General features: G+C 39.9%; 1 protein-coding gene across 1 annotated transcript in view; it reads right to left on the bottom strand.

Annotated features, from left to right (window-relative positions):
* FGD5 (FYVE, RhoGEF and PH domain containing 5) overlaps positions 1–12,692 on the bottom strand; it is a 78,411-nt gene that overhangs the window by 12,547 nt on the left and 53,172 nt on the right. Inside the window, exons 11-14 of the mRNA XM_039734101.1 lie at positions 12,169–12,240; positions 10,625–10,693; positions 5,295–5,378; positions 3,604–3,683 (exon numbers count right to left, since the gene is read on the bottom strand). Of these exons, the coding sequence (XP_039590035.1) occupies positions 3,604–3,683; positions 5,295–5,378; positions 10,625–10,693; positions 12,169–12,240 (305 nt within the window). The remainder of the gene's footprint in view (positions 1–3,603; positions 3,684–5,294; positions 5,379–10,624; positions 10,694–12,168; positions 12,241–12,692) is intronic.

Raw genomic sequence — 12,692 nt, forward strand, 5'->3', positions numbered from 1 at the left:
CTGGCCCCTAGATGCCCCCTGTGCACAAGGCAAACCACTTAGCACTTTGTATTTCCCTGCTAGTCCAGCTGTTTCCAAAAACCAGCAGGGTGGGTGCCTGTTATTTCACAGATGCAATTGCTCTGTTACAGCCGTGAGGTATCCTGCCTGTTTTAGCTGTTTTTTTCTGCTGTGACTTCAAACTGTGCACTTCCTGTTCATGTGAAACTGCACAGCTCTAGCGGTTTCTAGCTTCAGTCATAGGAGAGAATGCAACTCAGTGTGGTCTCCCCTCTCCAGATCATACCAGCCACTCACATTAAAGGTACTCACTAGACTTTGTTGTAAAGACTAACAGTGGCATCATTGCCAGCTGCTGTTCAGCTGTGATTTCCTCACACTATCCTCATGAAGACCACCAAACAAGACATCTGAGAACAATTTGTGTTTTGTGGTCTTAAAAAAAAAAGGCACAAAAAGAGAGGAAATGTCAGACTTTCTTGATGATCTTTGACTTGGCATCCCTCTGCACTATAAGCATAAGCCCTTGTCTGACAAGCATCAGCCTGTGCAAAATTCAACGAGCTTGGTTGGAGCAGAACTCTGAGCTAGTGCATGTACTACAAATTCAGTAGCTTCCTCTGAAAGCCAAGGAGCTATGTTCCAGGAGATCACCTCTGTCAAGAGTCATACTAGTAATCACAGAATCCCAGAATGGTTTTGGTTGGAAGAGACCTTAAAGATCATCTCATGCCATGGGCCTACCATGAGCAGGGACACCTTTCCCTAGACCAGGTTGCTCAGAGCTCTATTTAGCCTAGTTGCTCCTTATTACTACCAAAGTTATCACCTATCAAATTACACTTTCTAAGAAATCTGAAGATGCCTGTATCTTCCAGACAAATCATGTCCACTGCCTAGAAAACAATAAAAGAAGTCCTGATTTTCCTGATTTAAACATTTGTCTTGCTAATTGTTTAATGGAAATTCTTTTCACTTGAGAATTAAGATATGATTTAAAAAAACCCAAAAGAAACACAAAGGAAATTGTGGCCCATAGAGTGGTGGAAATTAAAGCCACTTTAGGAAAGACAGGTAAGAAGGACAACAAGCTAGCAAAAGTCTGATATCTAACTGGCCCCTTAAGCCTCTTTTCTACTCAACTAAAAATATCTAGGAAGTAATTGCAGGTTTTTAGTCACTAAATGTGGGAATAACACCCATATGCTGATGAGTAAGATCAATTATGTCAATTTGCATAGGCCTGTTCTTAATTAGATATTTGGTTGCATGAAGGCTCAGTGGAATTTTTGCTGTACCTCTGACACTCAGAGAAGCTCAGCCCTTGATCCACCATTGCCACATTTGGGCCTTGTAGGACTTTTGGGATGCATCTTCTGTGCTGAGCTATCAGTTATCCATGTTAGCTCATGTATTCATCATTAAGCAAATAGAAAGAGGGGGTCAAGTTGTCACTGCATTTCACTAGACAGCACGGGACATCCACAGAACAAAGAAATTGGACCAGGATGGGATTTTGTCAGAGTGCTACCACTATCACTCTAAATTAGCCTTTCAAGAGGTAATATTAACTGTGTTATCCTAATATTTTCTCTGGTATCTTATATAAGCACCACAGAGTTACACCTGTGCCCAAGACTAATATTTTTGAAGTGCAAATAAAGATATAAGAGTATATGAGCCTTCACCATAAAGGTGCTGTGCTCAAATCTGTTAGCAGCTAAACCAATAACATGGCTCTTCAGGTGAATGAATTTTCAGCAGGAAATGGAAAGACTTTACAGTGCCATCTACTCATAGAGCCAGGCTGACTTCTGAGCTTTGGTCATCCTTGGTCTACTGCCTTTAGTCCCTGGCACTCATGCTGTATTTACTCAGTTCACTCACCTTGTCTCATAAAAATATAAAGGCTTTGAGGTTTGCACTTTGGTTGTTAACCACTCGCCTTTAGTGCAGCTTGCAGCCCCTCAGTGTGAGCAGTAAAATACACAGTCTTTAGGGATACCTGAAGCCTTCTGCACTTTTCTGTCTTTGGCACTTCTTTTGGTGAGTGTAACAGGCCAAGGACATTGTGCAATGGAGTTAGGAGAGCATGCTGGCTGCTGGCTCACTTGTATCTCATTAGCTCTGCCAGCCAGTACAAAAAGGAGGAGGAATAACTGTTCTTGGGTGACTTATGGCAGATTGGTCACAGAATGAGTAGCACAAGAAGAGGGAAGGGGCTCTATCCCAGCCTCTGTCTGTCTGTTATCAGAAGGGTAACCTTAGTCTCAGGTCCTGGTTCTATCTACAAATAAACACAGCTCACAGTTGCCTCACTTACTTTGTTTATCCTAATTAAGCATGGACTTCATATGAGTACAAAAGGCAAAGAAACATCCTAATAATGCAAGCAGTGCATCCCAAGCTGCTCACTAGGGATGACAACTTCAGTTGGTCTGGGGAAAGGGGACATGCAAGAGAATTTCCCCTCTACAATACAGAAGATGTACACGTCTTTTATAACTGGCAGGTAATTCATAATTACTGTGAGTATATTTTGAGGATTGTGAAGAGTGTGGAGGTCTATGGAAATCTCAGATATGGTTATAAAAGGACATGAACCAAAAGACTTTGACTGGTAGCTGAGCACTCCCCACAAATGGTAAGTGCTCTGGGAAGGATGAGAGCTCCAAATTCTGATTCTGAGTAAGAAAGTGCCATCCCTGTCTTTCTCTGGTACTTTGTAATTTAGGAAGTTGGCTGTTTTTCTAGGATTCTGTTGCACACTGTAGTTGCAGACTGATGGTGGGAAAGTCAGGACTTAAAAGCACTGAAGACCTTGTTATTTTGAAGAATTAATTTTAATAGCACTGTAGTGTGCTATATCTTTTGTAATAAACTACATGTGGAAAAAAACCCCAGTTATCTTTCTGCTATAGCTGTATGTAAATTAGCAGGATAGTTTTGGGCTAGAACCATGAAAAATACAGTACACTGCTATTTTCTGATCAGAAACTGATCTACAATCTCTTTTTGGCACTACCTTGGGATCCTAGGATGGAGATCTTGACTCCCAGTTGACATCAATACGAGCAGTACACAAGCTCATTAATGAAATTCCTTTTATTAGAAAAACCCATGAGGTTGCCAGTAAGGTTTGATTTTGACTTTGATGCTTAAGCACTATTAAATACTTTTATATCTGTTGCCTAATTACTGTATTCTCCAGGAGTTTTACAGCCCTAGAGGTATGAGGTAACAGGGGAACTTACAAAAGGGAGATATAACAGACTCCTAGTGTCACAGGGAGGGAAATAATGTGAAAGATAATAGAAAGTACCCAGGTTTCTTTCCTGTTTCTTTAAGACGTTATTAAGACCCAACTTCTAGTCTTTAGGGAGTACATTAGTTGAATTAGTTACAGTTTATGAGCCTTGCATTTATAATGAATGTTGATTGTGCAATCAAGTACTCAGCCATTGTCTGTCACCAATAGCAGAATGAAAAACACTAGTTAAAAAAGAATTAAACACCATTTCAGTCTTGGGTACTGGTTAGACTAACCCGGAGATACAGCTCTAGAATATAATACCCTCTGCCATGAACATTTGGAAACAGTACCTTGCTGACAGGGTCAGGCAATGTTCACCATATTCAATCTTCAAGATGTTTTGGGCTTTCTCTATCACTGGGCGAGTGACCTAGAAACAAATGCCATGACCATGAATGTGGACATGAGTTAAACTGTCTATAACCAGCACACCACACAAATCTCAAAGCATATGACTTCTTATATCCCAACCATCTGTTTCATATTTCAATGCAAAAAAGATGGGCATTAGGGTTTTCTGTATTGCTGTTGTAATGAGGTACAATCTCTATTTCAATAGGATGGTGTACTGAAGGGAAAAAATCATGTAATCCAGCCTGTAAGAATGAAGTTTCTATGAGGGTTCAGTTTTAATATGACAAACTTAGGAGATGTTTAGTCTGCCAAGTGTCAGAGCATTTTGGTCTATGCTTGTAATTAATAGAAATCACTTTTTTCTGACATACAGGCGCTATACAGTGAAGTACTTCAGTTCAGCGAATGCCTGTCTGCAGCATGGCTCTTAAACAGAAAAACAACAAAAAGAAACAAAAAAACCCCCAAAAACAAACAAAAAACCCAAAACAAACAAAACAAAACCCCAAAAACCCCACAAAAACAAACAAAAAAAAAGCAAAAAATAAAGCCAACTTAAAAGCTACAGCTCAGCTAAAATCTTTTCCCTACCATGGAGTATATTAGTAGCCTGCTAATAGCAACAGCCAGTGAGGAGAAACATAGGTTTATGGTTTCATACATTTTTATGAACGAGCATAATTATGTTAGTGACTCAGTGTTTCAAATGTACCTTAGTAAGAACTTTCCCTATAACTCCTTTTCACTAAACAGTAGAATATTTTGGCAATGCCTAGGAATTTCTGGGATCCCTGAGTCAGTTTTAAACTCTCAGGTCCCTGGGGTGATCAACCACTGCACCTTTTCATAACACCTTAAATTTCCTATGTCATTCCACTGAAATTAATGATTAGTAATTCTCATCTTGTGTGTTTTCTAGATCATCAGACTCTTGACTTGTCACTTCAAATCCTGTTTCACATAAATACAACTTGGAATATTAGTTATGGAACATTTATGAAGGTCCAATAGACCTCTTTGGTCCGATATTTCCTCTTGCATATATTCTGGTACCAATGAGTACTTTGGGAAAGAGTGTGAGGACAGCTTAATTGTGTTTGCAATTTATAAATTTATTGAAGAAAAAACTGGGTTTGTATCACTGTGTGAAATTGTTCCCAATAGACCTTTTCCCCATAAAGTTGGCTAATTGCTTTTTGATCCATTAATGTTTTTGATGAAAACAGTTAAAAGGCACATGAAAACCAGCCATGTGTAAATTTTGAGTAGCAGGAGTTTAAAACCAGGCAGACTAAGCTCTAGTGACTATATTTAAGAGAACAAGAATGCATTAGCTGGAGACAAAATGGGATAATAAATATTTTCTGTTTCCTGTTTCATGATCAGAGGTAAATGATTTTGGCTTGTATTATTTATACAGTCTGAATAAGGCTGTCATACTAAGTCAAGACTTAGAGATAATCTTTTTATGTTTGTTTTCTGCCATTTTTCCTGTAAGACACAAGGGAATGCCCTGATAACAGGCCCATCCCCTCTTTCCCCCTGCTGGATATGAGACATAAACCAGCAAAGTACCAGCAGTTCTATAAAACTTTAATTCAAGCTTTTAATACAGATGAAGCATTACCTTCATTCCTGACACAGTCCAAGTGTTTTTCAGTCGGTATTTGCCATCCTTCTGGGGATATGTGTACAGCAGAACATCATTCATCTATATGAAAAAACAGACAAAATCAATAATTTGAAATATGGCTTGCAGGCTTGCCTGCCCATTTTCCTGGGGGGTATACCTGGAACAAGCTGTAACTTGATGAACTTCTGGGACTGTTACCTAACCCTAACCCTTTCCTCATAAACAGCCTAATCCTCTCCTGACAGCTTTATGCTGTTCCCTTGTATCCTGTCACAGAGAGCAGAAACTGATGCTGCTCCTCTACTGCCCCTCCTGAGGGAGCATGAAGACCATGATTGGGTCTGACCTCAGTCTCCTCCAGGCTGAACAATTCAAGTGGCCTCAGCCACTCCTTAAATGGCTTCTCCTTCAGATCCTTACCCATCTCTGTGTTGCTCCTTTGGATGATCTCTAACAGCTTTAGCTCCTTATACTGTGGTGCCCAAAACTGCTCACAGTACTGCTGGTGAGGCTGCTGCAGAGCAGAGCAGGACAATCCCCTCCCTTGCCCAGCCAGTGATGGACTAGGACCCACAGGTCCCTTTATTTGCAGTGCTGCTCTCCAGCACCTCATTGCCTACTCTACGCTACAGGGTTGCCCCTTCCCAACACTAGTCCTTGTTAAACTTCGTATGGTTGGTGATTGCTCATCTTTCTAATTTGTCGAGGTTTCTCTCTAAGGCCTCTCCTTGCCCTCAAGGAAGTTGACAGCTCCTCCCAGTTTAGCATGATCAGCAAACTTACTTTGTCTCCCTTCAAGTCCTTCATCCCTCTTCAAGAAGGTATTAAAGAGCACTGGCTCTAAAATGGGCCCTACAGCACCTGGGCACTAAACCTAAGAAAGTAAACTCCTGAGAGGGATCTTCAGGATCCTGACATAATCTGCTATGGGGCTTCTTGAATAGCAAACTCATTTTTTAATATGTGTTTTAAAAGTTATAAATCTCTTTAAAACCTGCTTATTTTTTTTATTACTGTTGATAAAGGATGACACTGTGGTGCACACCATTATCATGACAACCTCGATTAATATCCCAAGATTTTACTAAATGTTACTTTGCTTTTAATTGCCCGTTACTTTTTTTCCCTCCTTCTTTTTTTTTCTCCCCTATTTAGCAGTAGGCTGTGATTTGGAGGTCTTACTAGCTACAACTTGACACAGTGAACTCATGGCAACCATTTCAATATCAAGCTTGTGAAGCAAGGCACACATTCTCAAGAAGAAAGAAAGGGTTTGCACTCACTGCTGTTTCCTTTGCAAAGACCATAGTGATGGCCATATGAATGGCATGGACAGAACTAGTATTAGTACCAGTGCCTTCATGCATTCTTCTGCTTCAGCTGTCCACTGTTCCCTCAAGCAGTGAGGATTGGCTGATGTTAGAAGCTGATCTTGCAGCCTCTCAGAAATCTGCAGTAGAGGAGATGGACTGCTAGAACCCTATGGGAAGTTCCTACAAGTCCTTGGGCTTCAGACACTTTTTGTTTGCTAGAATACTTTTGAATAATTGGGGTTCCCAGACTGCTCAGAATTTGATATTGGAGCACACACCCTTTTTCTGCACAGAGAAAGAAGGATATGTCTCATCTTTTATTCCATTTTTTTTCCGTTACTGATTTCCTTTACCCCCACCTTCTTTTTATAATTCTCTCTGTTGTGACAGATACCCAGTAACATTAGAGTCAGTGCAAGTTTTCTAACCTACAGTGTTCAAGTTGATTGATCCAAACAAATTTAAGCCCTGCTGAACTGCTGGCATCCATATGTAATATACTCTCTGTCTAAAAGTGTCTACCACATGTTTGGTTTTTCTGAATATTTTAAAGGCTAGCTAATTACGACTCCTGCCTTCTTCTATTCAAGTCTGAGTTAAACATGCCCTGAGTGTCAGTGGAGCAGTCTGAATGTGTGCTGGAGCTGTGTTTTTCAAGCTGCAACTCCAAGAATTTCCTATACTCCAACCCTGCCAGATACAGCATTAAACAGTCTCCCATTTGATAGCAGCTTCCTGTCAACCCATTTTCAAAACAAGTGGCCTTTGTAGAGAAATTCTTAGAAGGGTGAGATAAGACCCAGGCTCTGACTTGCAAAGTCTTGTGGCTGTGGGGCAGTTAGGGGACTTGCCAGTTTCAGCAGCCCATACTGTGCTGCACAGAGGCCACAACATCCTTGTAAACAGAGATTGGACTCAGGAAACAGACACACAGCAAAACTCACAAAACATCCTGCCAGGAAACACCAGATTCAACAATACCATCAGCCTACACAAAATAGCCAGCTCAAGTAACATTTTGATACACACAATACACACCTGCAGAAACATCTAAAATTTGTCTTTACACTGTCATGCATATATAGGCTGTGCACAGATATACAGTGTTCCTTATAGGCAGATGTATATTCAGAGCACACCACTAAAGCATGCTTTGAAAGCACAGGTCAAGTAGGAGTCTGGCACACACCAAGTTTTACAGCCTATTCTAGCTACAACTTCAGTATGATGGGTTCATCTCCTAGGATGCATAGGGATTAAATTTTCAGGGTTATCCTTCAGTGTGTGCTCTTGCTCTGAAATTCCAGTTCCTGGTCTCAATTTAGCTTCAGTCAGAGTAACTTCGCTACTAAGAACTTCAGAAAATGCTATTCATGTAAAAGTCTCCTTGGGATAGTGAAGGTAAATACTCTTGTTCCATCAAAGCTAAGCCAAACTACATCTATTACATGCTATCTTCTGGTGATCTTTTTGAGTTACTGCTGACATGCGAAGCATTAAAAAGAAATTCTGAAAAGTTTGGGTTTTTATTGATACACAAACCTGAGTTTTGCAAGTGGCTTCAAGGGATTATAATGCAGTCCTTAGAAGGTAAAGGCTTTAAATAAATGCCAGTTTTAAGAGACAGTGCTTAGGAAACTATTCTAGTCTTGGGGTTTTGTCATGGGTTTTTCTTCCACAGAAATCACTGAACCTGAGGGTAGATATTTGCCAATAAGTTTCAAGTAGTTTCAACAATCCAGACACCCTCTCCCTGCCCCTACTGGAGATACAATACAGGAAGCCTGAAGTGATTGCAACTTCAGGAAAGTTGCAACTGCAGGAAAGCCAGGTTTATGTGTCTCTTGGTTCTTGAAAGTGACCATTATGACTAGCTCCACCCCATTCTTTGCATGACAGTACATTTGGTCACAATTTGCCTTGCTGACTGAAAGGAAGAAAAAACCACTTTTTCTGAATACTGAGAGTATCTATTAACAAGACATTGACTACTGTAATGTCTCCTCCAGCTGTCAAGAGATACTTCTCTCTCTGCAGTTAACATCCGACTTTGAGCATCTGAACTTTCCCTAGGAAATAGTTCCTAAACTAGAAAGTAACACAGAAAGTAATTTCTGTGCTTGCTCTGTTCCAGTAACAAGGCCTCTTGTGACTTGTGACCTCCAAGCTGATACAACCATTTAGGATGACTTGAAATTTATATAAGTTTATCCCATGTCTTTGCTCTCAGTGTTTACTTTCAATCTGATTTCTGATCTTCCTTTAAAATTCTCTGTATCAGTTACAACAGCTAAGTTTGTAGCACTTCAGGTTTTGCCATAGTAATGGATTATGATGGCAGCAACAAACACATTGGAAGACTAAAGGGTAGTGATATCTTGGAATTTTGTCCCAGCTTTAGCCACAGTTCCAAAGTAATTTTGAAGACTAACAAAGGCAAGTGTTTCAGAAGAGAGATCGGTAGTAATGTAATTATCAACTGTTATAAAGTAGAGTCATCAGTAGACTTCAGAGTTACTGCTGCTGAGAACATTGTTTCTTAAGGCCAGCTCCTGGAGTTTCTGGCATAGCCTTTTTCCTATGACTGCAAGAAAGTAATGATTTTGATGTTAATTGCACTTGTTACAGTCCATTGATGCTGACTCTGTAAAACAGGACTGCAGCTATCTTGTATTTGAAGATTTGTGTGAAATTCATCATTTTCAGTACATGAAAGTCTGAATTTTCACAGAAACCACTAAAACCATCAAGAAAGTGCAGCACCAGCACTTCATCCCACCTCATCTGATCTTTGATTATGATGGCAATATACGGTTGAGGAGGAAAAGAAGCTTGTGCATACACTCATGCACAAATAGGAATTATAAGTAAGAGGGAGAAATATAAAGGATTAATGCAAAATACGTGGCTTCTGTAATAAGCCATCTCTCCTCCTTACAATGATCCCATAGTGAAAAGCTGTCAGCACTTAAAGGCAACAGCAAATACATATTCAAGGCATACAATTTATTTTTTTTTAAATCAATTCTGCAAGCAAAATTGTAATGTTAATGGCAGCAGTAATTCTCAGTTCATTATGGCTTTTTTCTGGGAGGGAGCTCTAAAGAATTTTTCAAACATTAACAGGTAAGCAGGTAACAAAGTCCTAAGACACTGGCAAATATCATAATCACCTTAATATTGAAAAGTGCATAAAAATACCTGTGGTTACAAAATACACTACCTGAAAAAGTTGAGAATAGAGCTCAGGAGCCTGGAGTCTCAGATACTCTCTAACTGCTCAATGGAGTGTGTGATGCAAAATAGAAAGCATAAGTGTTCATAGCATATCTCCAAAACTGGAGTTTTGATTTGCAAATACTTGCATGAGGGTTGTGGATCCTTGTAAAGAGTATTCCAGCCAAGTGATGAAAGGTCCATTTTTCCTAATCATCCTAGAAGAATGTTGCAAACTGTCACTGAAAACTGTTGCTCTAATCCACACTAAATTGGAGGTGTGTGTTTAGAGGAACTACACTGAGGCAATACACAAAATTATCAGGTAATTTATATATATGTGGACAGCAGGAGCTGAAAAGCAAGTTCTTCAAAGATCCCTCCCCAGTGTGACCAAAGGAAGTTTTTCAGCTACTTTAGCAGTAGGGTATTCTCTCTTGCTCCTGTTTAAAACTTCAAAGGTCTTAGGACTTTCAAGTGTGCAGCTTAATTCCTGAAGGTTTTGAGGAGTTTTGATCTTTCCTCATCCCCTTAAAAACTTGCAGTTCTTTGCAGAATTATGTCCTGGTAAAGGCTATATATATAACTGTGGCACAACCGGAGGGTTGCACAGCACGTATTCCTGTATGTGGGGCCAACAGGACATGTGGAAGGACTACAGCCCTGTTAGGAACAGGAACTCACTACATCACTGTTGATGGTTAAATTGACTTGCAGCCTAAATCTCCCAGGCTTCAGGGATGCATAAATGCATGGAAGGATATGAGAGAGAGTAAAAATATTTAAAAATCTTACCAAGAACAAATGTCGAGGATGCCTGTTTTTGCCAGAGACTTTCATCAGCGTTCCCTCTTTAACAAAGATCTGAAGGAGAAAACAGCAGATTGTAATCCTGAGATTTCATTCTGAATCTTACTGAGAAAAGAGAGTATTTCTTCCGGGCAAGGAGCTACTCCAATGCCATTCATCAGCACAAGAAGAGATAGAGAACCTCAACACCTGTTTCTAGACTTACTCCTTATGATCTGGTTTAGTCTTTGCCTGGGTTAACTCTGGTAACTTTCACGGCTTGCATTTGTGTCAGTACCAAATGGGTTGGAAACCCACTTGTCCTCAGCCCATTCTTTCTGCACTGCGGACTATGCTCAGAGGTGACTGTCACAGATTGAAAGCTAACATATAATGAGCTTTAGAAAAGAATTCTTGTCTTTAAAAGTCCTCTAAAATAGGTAGACCAATGAGAAAAGCTGAAACCTTGGGTTTTAGTATGCTACACCATCTTAACTATACCTCCATATATAATTTGTATAATTTTGCAAGCACAACACTTTTTCAGTCCATCTTATGGACTATGTATGTAGGCAGGACTGTGTATGCAAAAGCAGCTAAACCAGCACACTTAGAACTTCATTGGAGAAATGTTTGAAAAAGTCTGCCATAACTAACTGAACTACATCAGTGGACTAACAGTCATCTGCTCTTTTCAGATGGAAATTGGAATCTAGTGTACTTTTCCACTCTAGAATAGTTTATAATCAAAGAGACAAATCCTGTAAAATCCGTATGCTGGGCTTTGCAGAATTTGTTAAAGCATTACCTGGAAAGGGCAAGTGAGAATACTGATGTCAGAGAGGAAAACAAATATTTGCAATATTTGGCTGATGAATATTCTTATGCTATTAGTATGCATGCTTTGAAAATTGCTTCATGAATTTTGTTAAAGATACAGAACTCAAGAAAGAAATCTTTTGATGCATAGAAGCAGGTTGGAGCTGAGGAAACTGGACAGGTTTGAAAGTCAGAAGAAGAAATTTGCATTTGATGTGGATAGCAAGACAGCTGTACGCTCTCTCATGTTTCTGTTGACGTGTTGCTTACAAACAGCATCTTATATTAAAAGCACCATGGGGAATGGTGAAAATATAAATTTGAAAAAAAAAATTAATTGCCCTAATGTAAGGTTCTTAGCCAGCTATATAAAGCACAGAGCCTTTTTAGGCTGAAAGCAATTCCTGCTAGAGTTTCAGCCTTTTGACAGGAGTATGTAAGGAGGAAAGCAGTAGCTCCATCAAAATACACTACACTGGGGGATGACTGCTGAAGTGAAAAGCCAAATGGCTGCTCTGTGTAAAAGCAGAGAAAATGCATGTCTTTCTCAGCATGACATTCTTTTTGTGCACTGCCAGAGTGATGTTTTTTACACAAACCAGTGCTCCAACTTGTATCACAATAGCTCAGTAAACAACGTCTGTAGGCATCTGAAACATGGCCATCCACACAGAGATATTGCTGGCCAGAAAGAATGCCCTTACCAGCATAAGTCTGCCTGCAGCACTCACCCTTCCTGGCTGGAGGAGGCCGCTCTGCCCTCTGACACTGTGTTCAATGTGTACTAGCTTCTGCAAGTTTTCCTGGGAGAGAAAAACAGCATTTAAAAGGCTGCATAGTAACTGTTTTTATATAAGCAGGCAAATTTTCCCTCACCCCTCCCCACCATTTTATTTCTTTAGAACTGATATTACAGAATTAGATTTCAGAGAGAACTGAGACCAAGGATTTATACCCAGAAAGTCTTCTTCCTGCCTTACAGGCTTTACAAAACCTCATCACCTGCATTCACATCTGCTGTGACCTTCTACAGTTCTTTTACCTGTGATTCCCCAGTGCACCTTCCAAAGGACCTGCTAACTTCATATGGTATTTATACATTGGCTTCTTTCCCAACTTTCTGGCTCTGTGAACTAATAAAATAGGGACAAAGTACAGCATATGCTCCAAAGACCTGTGTGTAAGAGCCATGACACAGATAATCCAAAGCATGCTTTGATACTTTCAGACTGTTGCTAGGATTATCTGAAGATGT

The sequence above is a fragment of the Passer montanus genome, unplaced genomic scaffold (genome assembly GCF_014805655.1).
Source record: "Passer montanus isolate IOZ18808 unplaced genomic scaffold, ASM1480565v1 scaffold9, whole genome shotgun sequence".
Lineage (NCBI taxonomy): Eukaryota > Metazoa > Chordata > Aves > Passeriformes > Passeridae > Passer > Passer montanus.